Source organism: Limanda limanda, chromosome 8 (genome assembly GCF_963576545.1).
Source record: "Limanda limanda chromosome 8, fLimLim1.1, whole genome shotgun sequence".
Classification (NCBI taxonomy): domain Eukaryota; kingdom Metazoa; phylum Chordata; class Actinopteri; order Pleuronectiformes; family Pleuronectidae; genus Limanda; species Limanda limanda.
This window is the reverse complement of record NC_083643.1, coordinates 17,345,932-17,369,207: the sequence shown is the minus strand read 5'-3', so window position 1 is coordinate 17,369,207 and position 23,276 is coordinate 17,345,932. Positions and strand designations below refer to the sequence as shown.

General features: G+C 41.8%; 2 protein-coding genes across 2 annotated transcripts; both read left to right on the top strand.

The window, feature by feature from the left end:
* Positions 1 to 4,015: 4,015 nt before the first annotated feature.
* myo5c (myosin VC) lies at positions 4,016 to 17,741 on the top strand. Its single transcript, XM_061075915.1, has 40 exons — positions 4,016 to 4,142; positions 4,491 to 4,601; positions 4,702 to 4,873; positions 4,963 to 5,107; positions 5,626 to 5,782; positions 5,935 to 6,078; positions 6,168 to 6,249; positions 6,651 to 6,758; positions 6,846 to 6,952; positions 7,058 to 7,323; positions 7,417 to 7,498; positions 7,586 to 7,726; positions 7,821 to 7,943; positions 8,063 to 8,146; positions 8,280 to 8,408; positions 8,538 to 8,635; positions 8,731 to 8,817; positions 8,917 to 9,028; positions 9,128 to 9,339; positions 9,427 to 9,592; positions 9,693 to 9,839; positions 9,926 to 10,090; positions 11,179 to 11,272; positions 11,350 to 11,413; positions 11,499 to 11,773; positions 12,299 to 12,362; positions 12,447 to 12,527; positions 13,970 to 14,150; positions 14,255 to 14,348; positions 14,445 to 14,508; positions 14,594 to 14,762; positions 14,838 to 14,922; positions 15,002 to 15,100; positions 15,229 to 15,383; positions 15,989 to 16,078; positions 16,181 to 16,331; positions 16,415 to 16,700; positions 17,016 to 17,190; positions 17,281 to 17,361; positions 17,446 to 17,741. The coding sequence occupies exons 1-40, from the start codon at positions 4,116 to 4,118 to the stop codon at positions 17,596 to 17,598; spliced, it is 5,226 nt and encodes a 1,741-aa protein (XP_060931898.1). The 5' UTR covers positions 4,016 to 4,115; the 3' UTR covers positions 17,599 to 17,741.
* Positions 17,742 to 18,842: 1,101 nt separating this feature from the next.
* Positions 18,843 to 22,876, top strand: gnb5a (guanine nucleotide binding protein (G protein), beta 5a). The gene is made up of 10 exons (XM_061075941.1): positions 18,843 to 18,978; positions 19,584 to 19,762; positions 20,783 to 20,859; positions 20,965 to 21,097; positions 21,437 to 21,580; positions 21,666 to 21,757; positions 21,954 to 22,002; positions 22,341 to 22,437; positions 22,564 to 22,730; positions 22,815 to 22,876. Exons 1-10 carry the CDS (start codon positions 18,843 to 18,845, stop codon positions 22,824 to 22,826), a joined length of 1,086 nt encoding a protein of 361 aa, XP_060931924.1. The 3' UTR covers positions 22,827 to 22,876.
* Positions 22,877 to 23,276: the final 400 nt, after the last annotated feature.

The following is a 23,276-nucleotide window of genomic DNA, read 5'->3' as shown; positions in this document are numbered from 1 at the left end:
TGGAGTGTCACTAAGATGTCTTTTTAAGAGCAACGCTGCTGTATATAGTGTCCTTGCGTCCTCTTGTGTTGTTTGGCACTTTGTTGTCCCTTTTTCAGTCTCGCTGTCTGTCTGGCTCAACTCACTTGAAAGTGTGGTTTCCCCACCTGATGGAGAAGGTAGCATGTCCACGAGTGTATCTGCTGACAGAGTCTCTGCAAAAACCAGCTCGCAGACGTTGCGCTTGGTGGGGATGTGAAACACCAGCTGGGGGAAATCACGAGTCAGCCTCTTCTTCAACATATCCTGTCTGCAACACAACAAAACAGTGACAATTAAGAGTCACAGGAGTACCATCAAAATCAGAGAGTGGTGGAGGTGGTACAAAACATTACAGGCTAGATCCTATCTGCCATACAGCACATTTAACACCAAAGATGCCCAAGAAAGGCACACAACATCACAAACCACACCACACACACACACACTACACATCAGCTGTTCTCCTTGTTGCCAACTGGTACTGTGCAAACAGCAAGACTTAAAAACTGTTTCTCCAAACAGGCCTGTCACACACATTTTGTGTAAAGCTGGCTTTGCACATGACAAATAAGACTTGAGAGAAAAATGCATTGCAGTTACCTGTAGTGTGAAGCATCAAGATCTTCATTTGCTTTCACCAGTTCTACGAAATCCTTCCTCAGTTGGCCCATTCTCAGCACGTCTTGGTTGACGAGCAGCCTTTGGCGAATGATCCTCTCACAGAATATCTTGTAGCTGACATCAAACATGGGCTCATTCCTACACATATGAATGAGAAGTAAAGAAATTAATAAGTGTTGTGATTGAGTGCACATGTAACGGATGTAGACAGACTCAGGACTTGGTTTTTGAGGTCTTTATTCACCCTGCAGAAATCAACCTAGGTTTACTGTAAAAAACTCCTTTTTCTCTGTTCCAAAGCCCTCAGTGATGAGAAACTACACTATATACTCTTCTTCCAGTATAAAAGAACACAGTATACACACTCTTATCAATTACAAAGAAACTACACACAACAGCAACACATTGTGGGGCAAACAAACATCAAATCAAAAAGGACAACCACATAACTGCATAAATCAACATAAGTTTGCTATAAAAACCTCCTTTTTCTCTGTTCGAAAGCCTACAAAATAGAACACATCCACATCAAAGGCTGCCGCCAGCTTTGGCGCGAAAACAAAATGGCGGCCGCATTACGTGAAATACATCTGCGTGGACGTTAAATTACACATTGCCAAAACATATAAACACTCAAAACAACAGCGCAAGGTACTTATATATGCAACATGAAATTTACACCGGTCATTTTTCAAGGAAAACTATAAAACAGCGCGGAGCTCTTCCACAGGTGACTTACCCTCAGTGATGAGAAACTACACTGAGGGGCCGACAGGAACCAACAAACTTTCGGGGGAACACAAAAAGTGGTACACAGCAACATGACTTCCACAGGTAGAGTTAACCAAATAAAATAATAACATAATAAAATTCACAAATACAAATTATATATAAATAAAAATAAATATAGTACATTCTTAACTCTGTTACACACATACAACAGACGCAGATTGAATGTTTACTTATATAATGTTAAGTTAGTAGCTCCTTGAAATGCAATATAATAAATAACTTACTGTTCTTTCTCTGGTTTTTCAGGCCTCGTCAAAAACCTGGTGTACTGATTGTAACAGCCTTTGTGACTGCACCTCCAGAGCCACACAGTCTTTGTCTTTTATATGTATAAGAACACTTTGGTCTTCCTTCAACTCGGCAGCTTTCTGCAATTGGCCTTAACGAAACAAAAAGGATCGCTCAATGAGTTTGCTGACATATCTCTCACACATAATTGTACCTTTCAGTCACTCTACCACGGTGTGTGTGTGTTCGTGTTTGTTTACCTGCTGTTAATGTTAACGTTTGCCTGCTCGGTTGATGAACTTCTCCTTTTTTTTGCAAATTATGCACAGGGCAGGGAGGACGGGGCCAGAGCCGGCGATTGGCAGCCCTGACCTGGATCACAGTTTCTTTCTCGGAGTTGGACTCGTGCTGCTAGATGTCGATGGAGTGGCGTCGTGGTCTTCAGTAGCTTCTTGTCTCTCACGTGCGAGAAGTCTTTCCTCCTTTGCGATGGCGTTTTTGTCAGTAAATCCGGTAGCACGTGAGATGGAAGCCAGCATCCTCGGGAAAGAAACCGCCGGAAACCCAGCACTGTTGAAAAGCTGTTGTTTTTAAATAAAAATTAATAAACCGTTATCTCTATTGTACGTGTTACATTTTGTCCCCCCACACACATAAGCACAGTCACAAACCCAGTAACACAAGCACATTCACATCACAACCCTCTCACTAATTTGTTTCCACTTTCACTTTTGACCACGCCATTGTATCATAAAGACAGACACCATATTAATAATAATCGTTTATGTATTGGCATCACAAACATAATTTATTCACTTATCCAATTCAAAGCTTCACACACCAAATCCATGGTGTCATTATAATCACATTTACATTTAATGTCCACTTGATGGCGCAGTAGAGCAAATTAAGCCCCATGATGCGTCGGCCCATGAGCGAACCAATTGGATGGAAAGCTTCAACGCTTCAACATGCATATAACAATGTTTGCTTTTCGATTTATTACTATTTTCTTCGTCGTCTGTACCTAGTCTGTACTGCTCGAGGAAGTCATGGTGGCCGCCATCTTGCCACTCTGTTGACAAAGAGCAGCTTTTTTATTGGTGTAGCATGATCACGTGTCGAACCGTGGCACCACTCGCGGCCAAAATCTTATTACGCTCTGAAGAAAGTAGTTCTTCATAAAACATAGACGTAGCGACAATCGACTGGAATTTCAGCGACGAACTTTTTTTGGGTAGCTTAGCACGACTCTTTCTTTTTTATGAACTAAAGATTGTGTAGATGCCAGCGTGTGGAGCGGGAATCATTTTCTAAAAGACTTTTCGTGATTCACCCTGCGGCCTAATGTGAAGTTTGACTCTTTTGTCTTTGGATTCATTTAAATGCAGAAATGTAAATGTAACCAACTTATGTAACTAACTCTACAAAAGATGGATCTTAAATACTCAAAACTCTGTGCTTTAAAAATATATTTTTTTATTTTTTCATGGTCATCATTGTCCTTTAAAAAAAAAAAAAAAAAAAATGCTTAAGATATGAAAATACAGAAAATGCATTAATGATTAATCCTATGGGGTCTTAAGAGGTTTGGAAATATTAAAATGTCTTTACACTTCTCGTGGTCAAGCAGGAGCTGATGTGTGCTCACACTCTGTGATCTCTGCCTGAGATCTGCATCCGGTTTGTTTTGTCGCTAAAATCCTTGATCAAACGAGCACACCCACCTTGTCACAAGACAGGAGGGCGGAGTCGACCAGTCAGGAGTCCGCAGCAGGTGAATGACAACCAGGAAGAGACAGGAAGAATGAGGAAAGCGGCCTTCAGAATAAAAGCCTCGGGTCTGTTCCAGAGAAATCCTTTACTGTAATATCTTATGTTATAAGTTATATGTTGGCTTGAATGAAAATCCCCTTCGTCATTGTCTTATGAAGGATGTTAGAGGTGGGAATGTCTATTAAAGGAAATAAAAAGGAAAAACTAGCGTAAATAAGTTAACGCTACTGTTCCCCTATCATCATCGGAGAGCCCCTCAGTATATATTAGACGCTCATTGACAGTGTAAATACTGGTAACAAAATATGATGAGCTGTATCTCACTCTATAGCCTCAGGGTAAAGTAAAGTATCAGATCAGGATACGTCAATACATTTATTATCATGAATACACAATTATATAGATTAATAAAGGAGAAATAAAATAGAAATAAATTAAGCTTAAGGGTTAACGTATAAATGTAATAACATTAAAGGTAAGCGTTTTTCAAAGAAGTACGAATTCACTGCGTATTATTTTGAAAACTCTGTCCGGGTGATGTAAGTGTGTGTGACTTGACTGTGGTGTCATCGGGGGATCGTTGCTAACCAGACACAGTACAAGTGATACAACAGGTGACAAACAAATGTAACGACAAGAGGAGTTAACAACAATAATCATCATAATAATGCACAGACATGGCTTTGCTGGAGCTGTACACTGAGGTAAGAGAAAAGATCCCTGTTATTATTACTGTAGAGATCTTGTGTCCACACTCCCTGAGACATATGGAAACTTTTCCAGTGCTCAGGCAAGTTGGATGAACGTAGAGGAAGTTGTGCTGAAGGAAGTATCCAACTCAAACGCTCAAATGTTTAATTTAATTCACATTTTTACGTGTGAATCTCTCTAAATTTATGACAGAGAAGGAAACAAATCATTAAACTTAAGAGAATAAGATCCTGGGAGTTAACCTACTTAATGTCCGACATTGCCGAAGAGGTTTCTTGTTGAATATTGTTTAATAATTGATTATTTGTCTTGTCTTGTTCCCCCCCCCCCCCCCCCATCAGTTCAACAGAGTGTGGATTCCAGATGCAGAACATGTGTGGAAATCAGCAGAGATAGTGAGAGATTTTCATTCTGGAGATAAAGTCCTCGAGTTGCTCCTTGAAGATGGAACAGTGAGTACAGAATCCCATCACATGCAGCAGTGTGTTCACGGTGTAACAAACACCACAGCTGTCCTGACTCTTTTACACGACCCGTGTTTCCCCGTGACAGAAGCACCACCACCCTCTGGACCCGACCACCCCAAGCCTCCCTCCTCTCAGGAACCCAGACATCTTGGTGGGGGAGAATGACCTCACCGCTCTCAGCTACCTCCACGAACCTGCCGTTCTGCACAACCTCAGAGTGCGATTTGTGGAGTCCAGGATAATCTACACCTACTGCGGTACTGTCACAGGAAGCATTCGACTGTATATCCAAGCACTGAGGTATTTGTGCTTTTGGCGTGACCTGTGTTGTTTCCTCATTTTTCAGGTATTATACTGGTGGCCGTAAATCCCTACAAACAGCTCCCTATCTACGGAGATGCAATCATTCATGCCTACTCAGGCCAGAACATGGGAGACATGGACCCTCATATATTCGCTGTGGCAGAGGAGGCTTACAAACAGATGGCCAGGTAAATAAATAGAAATCAATGAGTCACATGAAGTAGAATACACACTGCACCTATGGTGAACACGTTTTTATAAAGTGTCAGGAAAATGTACCAAGTGGGCATTCAGCCTTCGAGACACTACAAACATAACAAAAACATGTGCATCAGCAGAAAAATAACAGATACATCTTCTGTCATCAAGTTGGAGCACAATTCATACACAATGTGACTCGTGTGAAACATAACTTTTTTGATTGACTGTGCCTTAAACACATTAAACACAAAGCGTGTTACTGTGCTGTTGATAGGGATTTAACAGTGAGGGGGCTCTGTGTGTAAACAGAAACTGAAGTCATTCATCAGATATAGAAAACAAATCAAGACCTTACTGCAGACATTTTTCAGAAATGCCTGAGGTTAACGTTATGATATAATGGACAGTAAAATCTCCCAGATCACACAGTCAACACTTTCTTTTTCATTTTATTAGTATTTAACTGTCTACTTATAACAGTGTTTTACCCCTCTTTGTTCCTCAGAAACCACAAGAACCAGTCTATTATCGTCAGCGGTGAGTCTGGAGCTGGTAAAACTGTGTCTGCTCGTTACGCTATGAGATATTTTGCCATTGTCAGCAAATCTGGCAGCAACACACGAGTTGAAGACAAAGTCCTGGCGTCTAATCCAGTAACAGAGGTATGATTTCACTGCAACAGGAGCCACAAGGCAGCAAACAATGTTTCAGCACTGTGACAACTAGGCTTCCATTGTTTATGATCTCATGAGGATAAAAGAACATCTTTTATGATCGTTGGTAAAAAGATCTAAATGTCTTGGTTCTGCCTCAGGCAATAGGAAATGCAAAAACCACCAGGAATGACAACAGCAGCCGATTTGGGAAATACACAGAGATCAGCTTTGACAGGAGGTACCGCATCATTGGAGCTAACATGAGGACCTACCTCCTGGAGAAATCCAGAGTGGTTTTTCAGGTAGAGTACAAGACGAGGAAGTTGTTGAGCGTTGCTTTCCAATATTTAATCCATATTAATGTTTTTCTCTTTTTTCCTTTCTTATTCAGGCCGACAACGAGCGGAACTATCACATATTTTACCAGATGTGCTCCTGTGCTCAGCTGCCAGAGTTCAAGAGCCTGAGACTGTGTGGGTGTATACACTGCATGTGTCAGATGGAGCTTTAACTGTTTTATTGCTGTGATGTTTAATCTGACTCACTTAAGCCCCACATTCAGAAATGCATTTATTGTGTGATTATTTTATTATTTAATTTGCTTGATAAGGGTGGCACGGTGGTACAGTGGTTAGTACATGCAACTCACAACGAGAGGGTTGAATCCCATTTTTTTCTGGCCAAAGACATGAGGGTTTGGGTGAGGTTAGTGGGAGACCCTGAATTGACCGTACATGTGAATGTGAGCATGAATTGTCTCTGTACGCTGGACCTGCGACACCTGGACAGGTCGCCTCTTGACCCTCCTTGACCCTCAAAGTATAAGCCGTATGAATACTGGTTCTGCCAAATTAAATGTTCCTTTTGCCTGCAGTGAGTGCAGATAACTTCCGGTACACGTCCATTGGCGGTGACATCACTATTGAAGGTGTAGATGACAAGAAAGACATGGAGGAGACTCGACGGACCTTCTCCCTGCTCGGTAAAAAGAGATTTCAGCTGTCAAACTGTAAATCGCTTTTTCTCTGGTGATTATTTGAGCTTAACCTTCCTCCCGCTGCTTCTCCAGGTTTGAAGGAAGACTTTCAGTCAGACGTGTTCAAAGTGTTGGCAGCCATTCTGCATTTGGGGAACGTGGAGATCAAGGACTCAGGAAAGGACAAATCGTCAGTTAGCGTGAGTCATGACTCTCCGGGCCTCAAATCACTTTTAATTCTTCTTTGAATATAACTTCAAACATTAACCAGGTTGAATAAAGAACCGCATTGTTGTGTGTTCCAGCTCAGTGACCCACACCTGGCAGTCTGCTGTGAGCTACTGGCTGTAAGTGTGGAGGGGTTGGTGCGCTGGCTATGCCATCGGAGGATTGTTCTGGTGGCGGAGACCGTGGTGAAGCCAGTGACCAAGGAGCGGGCGGTGAATGCCCGAGATGCCCTCGCCAAGCACATCTACGCTCTCCTTTTTGACTGTATAATTAACAGAATAAATACAGCCCTGCAGGTCCCTGGAAAACAACACGCTTTCATAGGCGTTCTGGACATTTATGGGTAAAGAGGACGCAGCACTTTCTTCTTCTTCATATATTCAACTCTTGAATGTTTTTGTATCATGACATGAACTCGACTATCTTTTGTCTGCAGCTTTGAAACCTTTGACATCAACAGTTTTGAACAGTTTTGTATCAACTATGCAAACGAAAAGCTTCAGCAGCAGTTTAACTTGGTATGCAACCGTCAACCAGAAATCATTGCACAGGGCACGTGTCTTTATTAGCGCAGAGGATCATTCTGCTGCTTCTCTTACCTTCAGCACGTGTTCAAGCTGGAGCAGGAGGAGTACATGAAAGAGGACATCCCATGGACGCTGATTGATTTCTATGACAACCAGCCCGTCATTGACCTGATCGAAGCAAAGATGGGGATCCTTGACCTGCTTGATGAAGAATGTTTGGTCAGAGCATGATTAGGACTTACACTGTGACATTTTTTAGTTTCCACTTGATTTCCTTTTATTAACCTCCTGACATACAAATCTCCCTCTACAGTTTCCTCAGGGCACTGACCAAACCTGGCTGATGAAGTTGTACAACTACATGGACACCAATCCCCTGTTTGAGAAGCCCAGGTTATCCAACGAGGCTTTTGTGATACAGCACTTTGCAGACAAGGTAGAATCTGAGGAACCTTAAAGAGACATTACCTAATGATGGAACATAAAAATTACTTTAATGTTATTAAGATGAAATGCTTTTTGATTCCTTTGAGATGTTGTTTTAAAACTTTACAGGTGGAGTATCAGTGCAGAGGTTTTCTTGAAAAGAACAGAGACACACTCTATGAAGAGCTGGTGGATATAATGAGAGCCAGCGAGGTAAATCAAGAGTCCTATTTTATATATTATATTTATGTATATATATATATATATATATATATTATAACCCAGGTTCCATGTGGCATTGTTTTTCTCACTCTAACACATTTCCCATGTTTGCGTCTGTTATCAGTTTCCTTTTCTGGCCCTTTTTTTCCACGAGGAGGAGGCAAGCACTGCGAACAGTAAAGTCAAAGTCAGACCGGCCAGGCCCGGCCTGAAACCAGCCAATAAGCAGCTGAGAGCCTCTGTGGGAGATAAGGTAAACTTGTTTACTCTGTCTTTGCTCACCGGAGATTGTTGCAGCTCCAATCCTGTATTTGCATGTGTTTAAAGGACACAATTGTAATTTGCACTTATTCCTTCTCATTGATTTAATGGTCAAATGTAGTTTTCCAGCTCCCTGTCCTTGCTGATGGAGACACTGAACGCTACCACCCCACACTATGTGCGCTGCATCAAGCCAAACGATGAAAAACTCCCATTTGAGTGAGTACTAACGAGACTATCGTTGACACAATTTACTCTGTTTGACGGAATCATTAAGTTACCGTTTACTTTACTTTATTACTTTATTTTTTGAGATACGACTCCAGGAGGGTCGTGCAGCAGCTGCGAGCCTGTGGCGTCCTTGAAACTATCCGTGTCAGTGCACAGAGCTATCCGTCCAGGTGACTTTCTGCTGCATGATGCCATATTAGCCAAATTACCATATTCACATGTTATGTTATGTCTTTGTTGTAATGCATAACACACTCTTGTACCTGCAGGTGGACATATATTGAGTTTTACAGCCGATACAGTATCCTAATGTCACACAAGGAGTCGGACCTCAGGGACAAGAAACAGACCTGCAAAGATGTGCTGCAGAGGTTGATTCAGGTTGACTCCCTCTTTAAATTCTCCCTTTAAATATATTGTCACGCATTACTGCTCTCTATATGTTTGTGTTTCACTTTGACGTCTCGGTTTGATCTCCAGGACCCCAACCAGTACAAGTTTGGTCGCACAAAGATCTTCTTCCGAGCCGGTCAGGTGGCATATCTAGAGAAGCTGCGTCTGGACCGACTTCGAGGAGCCAGCGTAACCATCCAGAAACATGTCCGCGGGTGGAGCCAGAGGAGGAAGTACCTGCGAATGAGAGAGGCCGCCATCATTCTGCAACAGTACATCCGCGGAAAGAGGACAATCCGGTTAGAGCCTTTCTGGTTGAATGCTGTATCCACTGTATAAGCAAGTGTTTTCATATTCGTTCCCACACCCACTTCTCTTTTTTCCAGTAAAATGGTGAGTGCTGCCACTCTGAAGCGGGGGTGGGCGACAATGGTGATCCAGAGGCACTGGAGAGGATACCGCACGCGACAGATCTACCAGTTAGTCCGTCTGGCCTCTGTCACCATCCAGGCCTTCACACGAGGCTGGATGGCCCGGAAACGGTACAAGAAGGTCAGTGGGTTATCAGTCATGAATCATTTGTGTCATTTATAGAAATCCAGACTTTCCTCAGATGAGATTTATGCCCTGCCATCTCCACCTTACCTGTCAGATGATAGAAGAGAACAAAGCCCTGGTTATCCAGAAGTACGCCAGAGCTTGGCTGGCTCGACGGCGATTCCAAACCATGCGCAGGCTGGTGATGAATGTTCAGCTTTCATTCAGAGTGCAGAAGCTCAGGAAGAAGATTGAAGACCAGGTAAAGATGATTCCAATTATTTTATCTGTGTTTTTATCTATTTATTTAGAAGACATTACTCTTTGTGATTTCCTGTGCCCTGACAGAATAAAGAGAGCCGTGGGTTGATGGAGAGACTGACCAGCTTGGCCAGTACTCACGCTCAGACTGTGGACAGACTTCAGGGTGTGGAGGCGCAGCTGGAAAAATCAACCAGCCAGAAGGCATCTGTGGTGGCAAGAGAGAAGAAAGGGAAAGAGGATGCTACTCAGGTCAGGAGGAGGTTCTGTTTTCAGCCCTGTCCCTTTGTTTGTTTGTAAGCAAAATGACACAAAAACAACAGAACAGATTTTCATGAAACTTGGTGGAAGGATATGATATCTGTCACGGAAAAACAAGTTCTGGACGATAAAAATCCGGAATTTTTTGGGAACTGTTATCCTGGAGTGTGTTAAATTGGTGCAGCTTTATTGAATGTTAGTGGTGGGGGAAAAAATCGATTCTGTTCAGTATCGCGATATTTCGCGCCTGCGATTATATCGATACTGTAGCACAAAGTATTGCAATATTTATATATGTAACAGCCCCTGGCTGGCAAAGCATGATGAGGAGAGTTTCAGAGTTTAAAAGATACCTAGTGTGAATGCGGAAAGGATGTTCTCCACTGCAGGAGATATAGTAACGGCCCAGAGGAGCATTTTAACATCTGAGCATGTTGACCAACTCCTTTTTCTGAACAAAAATGCCAATATTCCCAAATTAATTTGACATTTTGGGTCATGACCTTGCAGGTCTCAATTTGATTGAAGCTCTAGGTTACTCTTATTTATATGATTGAGCTCAGTGTTCATGTGAGAGGTCGCCTATTCAGAAAATAATTACAAAGGTCCTGTGTCCTGATGTTCAAGGACAAAGTTTTTGCACTACCCTTTCTTAGTTTTTGCACTTCAGTTAATGTGTAGAAGACAATGTTGTTCACAGAATTAAATGTGACATTTGAAGTGAGTTGAGCAGTCTTATTTTCCTAATTTTTTGTAATGCCTGAATAATATGGGGGACATGAATCGCAATAAATCGCAGAATCGAATCGCAATACTTGCAGTATCGCAATATATCGCAGAATCGCAATACTATTGAATCGTGGCCCAAATATCGCAATACTATTGAATCGTCACATTTTTGCCAATTCCCACCCCTATTGAATGTAAGGCGACTGTTGGGCCTTGGTGGAGGTATGAGCACGACTGAGTGTCATCCAAGCTCTGGCTATGTTTAATAGTATAATACCTGTTTTTTCAGTTTTTTGTTTGCTGATGAAACAGACTTTATGATACTGCATTTTTTTTTACTCTGGTTCTAGACAATTGCACAGCTCCGACAGGAAATAAATGTTATAACCCTTGAAAAAAAGAAATTGGACAAAAAGTTTGAAGCTTCCACCAAAGAGGCCAGAGGTAACAGTAAAGAGATGGAGCAACCCTATTCTTGCAATACCTCAAACCATATTTCTGACCTGTTTTATCTCCTGCAGAGAACTTTGATGTCATAAAGGGAAGTCTCCTTGACGAGAAAGAAACTGAAGCAAGGCTAAGAAAGTAAGAAACCAGTATTTTGTTATACGAAAAACACATCTTTGCTTGATCAATTATTTGGAATATTAATGGGAGAGATTCCTTCCAGGATTGCAGAGAACAATATCGAGATCCAGAGACAGGACCATGAGAAGGAGGTGGAAGCTCTGAAAGAGGAGATCAAGAGACTGAAGGAGGAGAGAGTCACTCTGCACAGAAAGGTGGAGGAGGAAGGCCAGGTGAGCTCCGACCTGCAGGAACAGGTCCTCCAGCTCACGAAGCTAGTCAAGACCATTCCTGAGCTGCGCAGGGATCTGAACAACCTGCAGAACCAGAGAAATAACATGGACCGCAAGATGAAGCAGCACTCGGAACAAGCAAGAGGTAAAGACTTCACCATACGTAGTGACGCTTATTACCTGTTTGTCTGTGTGCAGGATTCTGTAAAACGGCGAGATAGAGCTTGAGCCTTGGCTGTTTGGATTTTTTGGACTGTCTCTTATGAAGATTACACAAAAACTACTGAATCAGTTTTATTGATTCAGTAGACCGATTAGATGGAAGGATGGGACCGGAGCCAAGGAAGAACCTATTAACTTTTGAAGCAGATGCAATTTAGGGAGCGGATCCAGTAATTCATTTTCTTCACGAGATAGTTTTCATAGTTTTGGGGAATTTCTCATGAGATAAAACAGAGATTTTGTATGAAAAACATACTTAGGGGGACTGAGATCTATGAGTGTGTGTGATCGTGTGCAGCTTGGTTGAATTTAAGGGGACTGATGGGTCTTGGCAGAGATATGAGCTTTACTGACTGACATTCTCTTCCATAGAAATGTGATTCGACCTCATGCTAGGACACAAATGAAAATCCTATTTTGCTTATAATACCTCAATATTTCTGTGCAGCCAAAATGACTGAGATTACAAGACAACTTCTTGGCGGCGTTGTTGAAGAGGAGGTTCTTTTGGGGTAACTTCTTTAAATATTTTCCTATTCTCTCTCTTGTATTTATACTTCATCTGAATTGTAATCTCACACATTGTTTGTGTGAAGGCTGACTCCAAATGACTCGGAGAAGATTTATGAGGTGGAAGATTTGCTCACAGCTTTTGAAGGACTGCAGAAAGCTACCAGGTATACATTTTTACTGTCAACATTTGAAGTTTACCCATTGAGTATAAGCTATATTAAAGTCCCCAACAATTATTTTGGGTTAGGGTTGTCCCCTAGTGCCTCTTTATATTATAAAAAACTAGGGCTGGGCAACGATTAAAAGTTTTAATCGCGATTAATCGCATGATTTCCCTGATTAATCACGATTAATCGCATTTGTATACGCAAAATCCAATAATGAATTAAAAAGTAGTGTATAGCGCAATTTTATTTTCAATGTTCAGCCATATGAACGAAAGTGCCATAACATTTGTTGTGCAAACACTTTTAACATCAGCATTTAATACAGTAGCAGTTAAATAAAATATTCAGTGTAAATCTCAACTTAACAATGTTATCAAAGCAAATACAAAATTAAAGCTCAATGCCACTGCCAGGGCATTAATGTTATCCTCTTCGTTATGAAAAATCTATACTCCTCCCTGCTTCTAACGTAGTCTGCCGAAGCCTCGCTCCACTTGCTGTTTCGTTGAGTGATTTGCTGATATCAACTGTGTGTTTTGCATTTAGGTGATATTTTAGACTGGAAGTACTCCGGTGATAAGAAATTTCACCTTGGCAGTGGCTACAAATAACTTTGGTTCTGTCGACTCCGCCGTCTGGAAGAACTTTAAAATGAAAATGGCCATGTAAAAGCTCCGTACCCTTATCCATGGTTGTTTATCCGCCAATTATTTTCTTTTTTCCGGTTCCGCAGCAGTCAGCAACAGACATTTACAAAATAAAAGCCTGACTTTCACAAGAGTTAAATAAGTGATGAGTTAACTCGAAATTAACTAGTTAACTTGCCCAGCCCTATAAAAAACATATCTTTAGCAAAATGGGTCAACACCATGGCTGAGTGTTTCCTCACATTTCATTCAAGTTTAACTCAACGAAAAGCCATGTTGTGAGTTGCTTTGCAACAGGAAGCAAATGTTTTATTCACCCCTGACTCGCATGGATTGGAAGTCAATTGAAGAACAAAGAATTTTTGCTTAAACATTTGCTCATATGTGACCAGGCCCTCACTGAAAACAACAGATTCAGACAGCCAGGGTTTGTGATGTCACAAACTTTAGACACCAACCCTGTCAGCTTTTGGGTGGACTATTACCTGGAAAAGGTTCCTCAGCTGAAGGTGAGCTGTGAGGGTGGGGCGAGAAGGAGCAGGGACTCTTCCCTTATCAGCATATTGGTAGATCCTAGTCAAGAAATGAGGAAGGAGGGTGTAAAAGTACATTTAAGCCATTTTAAGGCCTTGAGGGGAAATTTTTCCGAACAAACCTTTTGAATACATAATTTTGAGGAAGAAAGAAGAGTTGTAGTGGGTGTAATAAGCTGCTGGAGTGGGACTTTAAGTCTGTGTGACAAACCTGGGTACAACTGGACCGTGTTCGACATGGTTCCACCTTTGTTGGCAGAATACTGGAAACCCACCGGAGGGAGCAGAAGGAGGGCTATGAGACCAAGCTTGAGGGCCTGCAGCTGAAAGTGGACCACCTTCAAAATGAGAACAGCAAGCTGCAAAACCTGTTCCAGGAAAAGAGTAACGTCAACGAGAACATTCGCCAAGAAGTGTCCAGACTCAGCAGCGAGAACTCCGTGCGTAATATGATGACTGACTGATTCCGTATTTGATTTCTAGGGAGAGATGAGGTGCAGAAGGTGCAGTGATTGTGCTTCTTCTTATTTGACATGATCCACAGGTTCTACCAGAGCTGAAACTGCAGGTGTCAGAGCTGCAGAGACAAAAACAGGAACTGGAGCTCCATGCAAAGGAGCTGAACAGAGAGTTGGCAGGTAGAGCTGAGATTTGCTTCTTTTCAATGATATCAACACGTAGTTTCAGTATTGTACCTGTTCTTATGTTGTTGTTTTTTCCATGTCACCTGAAAGAAAAAACTGAGGAGATCACCAACACTCTTCAAGCTCAAATTAATGAAGAGAGCTCACAATGCAGGTAATACATTCAGGTCAGAGTTTGTTTCCTGATTGAAGATGGGTCGGACATTTCTGAGTTTGGCTGATGCTTTGTTGCTTTGTAGACACTTTGAGGAGAAAGCTGAGGCGCTGGAGGAGGTGAAGGGGCAGCTTCAAAGCCGAGTGGAGGATCTGGAGGAGGAGAACGATCACTTGAGGAGACAGCAGCTGATGGAGAGTGAGGCCAAGAGTAAACTGAGAGAGGAGACTTCACAGTTAACTGCAGTGAACATGGTACGTGTAGATAAAAGTGTGTGGCTGCTTCATTTGTCTCCAAGAAGTCAATAACAAACTTTACTTTTCTTCCAGGACTTTGAGGAGCAGCTCGACCAGAGAGACCGATTAATAAAGAAACTCCAGAATCAAATCAAAAGCTTTGAGTCATCACAGAAAGGTAGCGTTATGTGAATCGTGAATTATCATCAAAAAACAACAGAACTCCTCATTAATCATTTTTCTTGATTCTTACACAGTCAAGCAAACTTCTGCACCTGTAATGCCTAAAGATTACCTCGGCATGTTGGAGTACAAGAGGGAGGACGAACCCAAGCTCATCCAGAACATCATCCTTGGTATTCTTCCTCTCGATTGTTTCTTTAAGATGGTCATGTTCTCCCTGTACTTGCAGCTGGATCCTCTTTGAATTGAAGCAGGATTTAACTAAATGAAAAATAATTATCATGTGACAATCTATCCATAGACCTGAAGCCCAAGGGTGTGGTGGTCAACATGATCCCGGGTCTGCCAGCGTACATCGTCTTCATGTGCGTCCGCTTCGCTGACTACCTGAACGACGAAGCCAAACTCAAGTCTCTTATGAATGCAATCATCTGTGCTGTCAAAAAGGTCATCATGGTGAGGTTGATTAGACGTTTATTTGCCTTTATCTGCGCTGTAGATCAGAGAAATGATTATTACTCATGTTCATATCTAAGGTGATAAAATAATTTGGCAGCAGTTTAGTTTGGCTCTTGTATCTTGCCTTTGAGATCTTGTTGATCTAAGGAAGGGAGGAAAGTACAAATTTGCAAATTGAATAAATACAACTGGAATAGCACACATCTCCACCATGGACAACAGTCTCTTTATGAAAGCACATTTAAATTCACTACACCTGGATTTTTATTTGGATCTGCACCAAAATCATCAGTCATAAGTATCAGTCCCCTTGATGTGTCGTTTTTTTTAAAATAAAATCAAGATCCAGGAATTATTCTGTGAGAAAACAATGAAAATGTTAAGGAAACTGAAAAAAATAAATATCCTGAATCCGCCCCCTGATGCGGATCCAAATCCAAATTTAATGCTTTTTTTTTACATGGTTTTTGTCCATGTCGTTTTTGCGTTATCATGCTAACTAACAGACAAATCAACCATGAACAAACAGGAAAGAAAAAACAATAAAATGCTACATCTTCAAACAATTCCTCAAAAACACGGCTGCTGTTTTTATATTGCAGGATTACCCTAAAGACTTTGAGTTGCTCTCCTTCTGGCTCTCTAACACGTATCAGCTGCTCAACTGTCTGAAGCAGTACAGTGGGGAGGAGGTATGTATGGATCTGCTCTGTTGAACCTGGTTACGCTGTTGTGCTCCATGTCTGCCATACACAGCTGCAGTCATATCTTAACCTTCTTTTATTTCTCTGAAGGAATTCATGAAACAAAATACCGCCAGCCAGAAGAAGAACTGTTTGCAGAATTTTGATTTGTCAGAGCACAGACAGATTCTCAGCGACCTGGCCATCCACATCTACCATCAGTTTATCACGGTCATGGAAAAGAGCATCACTCCAGGGATTGGTATTCCTCACAGTCTTTTATTGTAATTTTTTGACAGTGGTCACCCTGGATTAGTGCCTTTAACTGTGCTTCTTGTCCCACAGTGCCTGGTATGTTGGAGCACGAGAGTTTACAGGGGATTTCTAGCATGAAACCGACGGGCTTCAGAAAGCGTTCCAACAGCATCTACGAGGACTCAGAGACGTACAGCATCTCCTCCATCATTCATCAGCTCAGCGTCTTCCACTCCACCATGAACCAGCATGGCATGGAGCAGGGCCTCATCAAACAGGCTGTCAAACAGCTCTTCTACCAAGTGGGGGCCACCACACTCAACAACATCATGCTCCGCAAAGACATGTGCTCTTGCAGGAAGGGAATGCAAATCAGGTCTGTGTTACATTTTTGGGGGGTTTTGAAATATAAAAGTCAAAAAGAAGTTCATGAAACATAAAAAGTTAGTCACAAACCATTCAACATTTAGTCACTGAGAAGCGTATAAATACTTTTGATTTTATATGAAACAGCAGCGGGTCAGAGGATGTCAGCTGAGAAGGTGGTCCTTCATACAGACCCATTTGTGTTCACAAAGTGAAAATAATGTTGTCACTTGTGAGCTCGACCTCTGACCACTTGTGAACAGATCACGCAGGACAGATATTACTGCCAGGTCTGAACAGGGTGGTGGTGTCTGTGTGTGTTTAGGTGTAACATCAGTTACCTGGAGGAGTGGCTTAAGGAGAAGGAACTTCAGAGCTCTAATGCTATAGACACTCTTAGGCCGTTGTCTCAGGCCGCCTGGCTGCTGCAAGTCAACAAGTCCACGGACGATGACGCCAAGGAGATCACTGACAAATGCACTGAACTCAACCCTGTTCAGGTATTTTAATTCACTCACACACTGTATCATATGTATTTCAATATTGAAAACTCCAGCATCCATAGAATAAAACTCAATTTGTGTTTGTAGATTGTCAAGATTTTGAATTCATACACACCTATAGATGATTTTGAGAAAAGAGTGTCGTCCTCATTTGTCCGCAAGGTTCAGGTGAGCTCTGCTGTTAATTTGTCATATTTTAATGCACTGAGCTTTTCCTTCACTTCATTGAACATGTCCTGTTTTTATTTGCAGTCGTTGGTGCATGATCGTGACGGCTCCACACAGATTATGCTGGACACGGATTATCGTTTCCAGGTCACATTTCCTTTCTGCCCGTCTCCGCAGGCTCTGGAGCTCCTGCAAGTCCCCAACAGTCTCCATCTGGGCTTTCTGACCCGGATCTGACCCAGTAGACCTCTGACCTTTTACCCCATATGACTGATTCATAATCTACTGGCCTGTGGCTGCATGTTAATTTATATATTAACACTTTTAATAAACAATTCACACCTAGGTGAGATTTAAGAAAGAAAGACTGAGGTCATGTATCACTGGTTCGTGTCCTTTCCTTCTTTCTGACTTTTTCAGTTTTTCATCTATTCTTGGAGGGTCATAGAACAGGGGACAGAGTTGGCGCAATCTGGGATATACCCTGGACAGGTCGCCAGCGTCAGGTCAACCTACAGAGCCAAACAACCATTAACGGTCACTTTCACACCTGTGGTCAATTTAGAGTCTCCAATTAACTTAAGCCCCATCTACATGTCTTTGGACTGAAGCTGGAGAAGCCCTGGAGAAAACTAGAAAACTAGCTACTATTAAAATTAATATTTGTGTCAATTTTACTAGAATTACAGGGAATAGTAAGGGATAGTATGGAATATAGAGAAAGTTTATGGTAATGGTATTAGACTGTGTTTGTACAGGACATTTGAAGAAATCAGTTTAGACTCTTTTGTCAGGAAATTATTAGTCTCAAAGTAAATAATGGGCAGTTTCATCTATAGAGGAAGGAGTACTCGATAAAATTGCGCAGTATTTTCAATAATTTGCTCACAACAAAGGATTACATAATTTTTTTAATATATTCATATAAAAAATTGATTTCCTGTAACATAGATTTAAAATGACTATGGTGTTTTACAGAATAAATTCACAACGCACACGGTCATGTTAAAAAAGTAATAATAAAAATGAAAATATTAACAAACAAGGACTTTTGCCTAATTAAAACAGTCTACGATTATTGCACTTAAAACATAGAAACAAGACAGCCTTCCTCTAAATGTAGGTTAACCTTAATATGCTAAAAATAATAATTACCTCCACTGTAATACATTGTGTTTTATATCAAAATGTAAGGGCTTGTGTCAGTGTGTGAATGTTCACAGTGCAGAGGGAGAAACTGTTGTGTTGTGTTTTCAGAGTGAAAATACATTATTTAGTTGCAGGGTAGAGTGAAGCTGCTAATGCTGCTGCTTAGGATGCAGCATCACCGGGATACAGGACCCTCCTCCTCCTCCTCTCTCCTCCTCCCTGGAAGCTGGAGGAGCATCTTCTCCCCGTGACGTCATGACAGCAGCATCAGCTGTTAGCTGCGCTTTAAGCCTTTTCACCGCCTGCACCGCTGCCCTGCACAAAGGAAATATATGAGATCCCCTCTGATCCCTGAAATGGCGACACAGGAGGTACAGCTGAGCGAGACCCTCACCCACCTCAAGACGGAGTCGGACACGCTGAAGTCGAAGCTGGAGGAGGAACGAGCGAAGCTGCACGACGTCGAGCGTGAGTCCCGCTGAAAATGGAGAGGCCTCGGTTCACCCCTGCGTCTCACACCGGGACCGATCGCACTGAAATAAGGAACAAAATACCCGCGCTTGTTTATTCTGGGGTTTACCCCCCGTTGCATTTCACGGGGGAGGGCGTTTTCCGAAGCTGATTATTGATCCCAGTGGCCTGACGCTACCTCACCTCTGACAGGATGTTTGTTTGCCTCCTGATTTCACAGTCCAGCGCCTCCGTCCCAGCCTCCTCCATCTAGTGGTTCTTTCCGATGTGTCTCACCTGTGTGTGATGTTGAGGACATTAGAAACAGGCTCCTGGTGATGTGTTTCTAATGAGATGCTCCTAAAAGCTATTTGAGGACAAGATAATAATCCCTCCACAGAGTGAAGGCCTGCTGTAGATTAATCCCCAATGCTGACAGCAATATTAATGGACGGTGCATATACAGGAGAAGGGTTAATGTGATGGTCATTGTGTATGTGTGTGTGTGTGTGTGTGTGTGTGTGTGTGTGTGTGTGTGTGTGTGTGTGTGTGTGTGTGTGTGTGTGTGTGTGTGTGTGTGTGTGTGTGTGTGTGTGTGTGTGTGTGTGTGTGTGTGTGTGCAGTACACCAGGTGGCAGAGAAGGTGGAGGGACTGGGTCAGTTTGTCATGAAGACCCGGAGAACTCTGAAGGGCCACGGCAACAAAGTTCTGTGTATGGACTGGTGTAAGGACAAGAGGAGGATCGTCAGCTCCTCACAGGATGGAAAAGTGATAGTATGGGATGCTTTCACCACCAACAAGGTAACAGCTGTTCTCAGTATACAGATGTCTTATTTCTAACTGAAAATCATAGGATGCATGTTAAAGGTCCTGTCAGCTAGATTTAATGACATCTAGTGGTGAAGTTGCATGTTGCAGCTGAATACCCCTCACGTCACCCTCCCCTTCCAAACATAAAGGAGAACCTGTGGCAGGCTTCAGTTGTCATAAAACTTAAAAAGGTGTACTGTAAAAAAACATGGCTGCCTCCATAGAGTGGACCTGCTCCCGATGTGAATATAAAGTAATTACATATAAACGGCTCATTCTAGGGGAAAGAAAACAACAATTTGTGCAATTGAGATGAGACACACTAGTGTAAACATCCCTAGGATTATTTTGATATTAAATTTCTGCAAATGAATCCATTTCATCTAAATTGTACACACTTAATCCTAACAAAAATGTGATCTTTATAGGTATTTTCACATTTGAACCTTAATATATGCTGCTTTTTTGCACTTTTTTGCAAGCCAGTGTTTATGATCCCTCATCAGCTCAGAAAGGACAATAATCAGAGCTTAGTATTCCAAAACAAGAGCAAAAACGAATTCAAAATTAGAAAAAAAAAAATTTGATGTTTATATATGAAAATATATGTTAGATTTAGATTGTAAAGTAGGAGTGGCCAATATAATGTGTTCATAAAATCCAAGATATAGGGTTAACAATTGTTATGCAATTTTTAAAGGGTCCCAATAAATTCTTCAGTTTAACCTTTTCATTGAGATTTTCAATGTCTGAGAATTTCTCGTATATCTACAGCGACGGCTATAAGGGATAGCAAAGCTGCAAAACGGGTTTCCTTCGCAAAGAGGGAGGAGATTCTACCAAAACCACGTCCTGAAATGTATTTCCATCCCATTACTTTTATTAGTTTTTCTGGACAAACTGTATCACCTCTATGGTCCCGCAGCTTTGAACTCTCCGCTCTGATGATGCCTAATGAATGTGATTGATCCAGTGCGGCTCATGCAGCTTTGTCTTCTGGTGTTTTATCAGGAGCACGCTGTGACAATGCCTTGCACCTGGGTGATGGCCTGTGCCTACGCTCCCTCCGGGTGCGCTGTAGCCTGTGGGTGAGTATCTTAACCAGCAATATACCATCTAAATGTGGTGCGTCATATTTTGTTTTTTTTGTTGGGTTCTTCATTTTGTAATTTGGGTTTTTTTTTGTGTCACAGTGGGCTGGACAACAAATGCTCTGTGTATCCCCTGTCCCTGGACAAGAATGAGAACTTGGCTGCGAAGAAGAAGTCAGTGGCCATGCACACAAACTACCTTTCTGCCTGTAGCTTCACCAACTCAGATATGCAGGTGAGACTATCCCCAAAACACAGTGAATCAATCAATAATTACACAGATCGTTAAAGAAAAACAGGAAAACACATATTTCGTTTTTCTGATTCCAAGAAGAAAGCACAGCTGGTTTTCTAGTAGTGACTTCTTCTCTCTCATTATTAATCAGAAATCACTGCCGTCCATATGCAAGCAGAAGGGGCCTCATACTTTGTTAATAATTCACAGTGGCCAGTGGCTCCTGGTTTGATGTCCTGGTCACATGATTCCTCACACAGCAAAGACCATTTATAGCCGTGCGTTTGCCCCTATTGCCTTTTTACTGAACTTCCTCTTCATCGTCTGCTTGTGTTAAAGATCCTGACGTCCAGCGGTGATGGAACGTGTGCATTATGGGATGTTGAGAGCGGGCAGCTGCTGCAGAGTTTCCATGGACACGCAGCAGACGTGCTCTGTCTGGACCTGGCTCCCTCTGAGACCGGAAACACATTTGTTTCAGGGGTGAGGACACGAATCCTCACCGCTTTGTCAACTTGACTGAATTGAATCGATTTTGTCACATTCTTGATGATTTCTGTCCCTGCAGGGTTGTGATAAGAAGGCCAATGTGTGGGACATGCGCTCAGGACAGTGTATTCAGTCCTTTGAAACTCATGAATCGGACATAAATAGTGTGCGGTATGTGATTATTATTTCTTATTATTCTGATGGACTTTTTTGTAGAAGAATGATGAAAAGAGATTCCGTGTATTTTTTGCCCATTTGCTCTTAACTTCAGTGTCTTTTTCATACTATTACTAGATTTCTCTACATATCAGATATATTGAAATCGCCCAATTCGTAAGAGACTAATTCATTCCTGCCTTTTTTTTAGATATTATCCCAGTGGAGATGCATTTGCCTCTGGCTCCGACGATGCTACAGTACGTACACTGATATTATTTACTGATCTTAAAAGGAATAATTCCACATTTTGGGAAATATGTTCTTTAATTTCCTTGATGAGTAAGATAAGAAAATATTCATCACTGTCATGTCTGTAGAGTAAGCATGAAGCTACTGCCAGCAGCTAGTTAGCTTAGCTTAGCATAAAGACTGGAAACTGCCCTGTGGAAAAACTAAAGCAGGTAAACTCTAAGAAATGAAGCAGATAATTTCACAAACTGTAGAACTGTCCACTGGACAGACTCCTGTTATTTACTTCACAAACTGCTCCTGGTAATCTAAGCATTTAAAACCCAAACACTGACTTCTGTTCCAGTGCCGCCTGTATGACTTGAGGGCAGACAGAGAAGTGGCCATTTATTCCAAAGAGAGCATCATATTTGGGGTCTCCAGTGTTGATTTCTCTCTCAGTGGTAAGATATGTTCTCATTTTACTTTCAGAGCTACTCTGAATATCTAAGTTCAGTACTGTTCCCCCTGAGGTTAAACATATTGCTTTTACTTGCTGTTATATACATTTGTGTGTGTGTGCTTCGCAGGGCGACTACTGTTTGCCGGCTACAACGACTACACCATTAATGTTTGGGATGTTCTCAAAGGAACACGGGTGTCAATTCTGTTTGGACATGAGAACCGTGTCAGTACGCTGCGAGTGTCCCCTGATGGGACCGCCTTCTCCACAGGTTCCTGGGACCACACTCTGAGGGTATGAGATGTCTGTTTTTATCGTCTGATTTGACAGCTTTTCAGTCTGAAATCCTCTAATGACTCACTGTTTGTCTTTCTCAAGATCTGGGCTTAAGGATGAAGACACAGAGGAATAAGTGGTACACAGACCTACTGAAAACACACCAATGTTTCTGTTTGCTAGAGTACAATCACAGAGATAGAGACTCCATCTTGGTTGTACATAGAGCATATTAATAGCATTGTATATACTCCAGTCTCCTGGCCATGGTAGAGTTACATATTTCACAGACTAATTAAACCAAATGGCACGCTTGTATTACAGAATGATTGAAAGAAAATTGCACAGAAATACTTATGGTTACAACAACTCGAGATGTAAAATGTATATTGTAGAAATTATAATTAGTAGTGACTAGCATCAGTATAGGATAGAAGTGGCACAATAAAGTGATGTAATGTATGTTACCACAATATCTTGTTTATTTATTTGTTTTTTGCACAAAAAAAATTGGAATGCAATCTGTGAAAGAAAATGAGACGGGAGGAAGCAAAATTACATCTG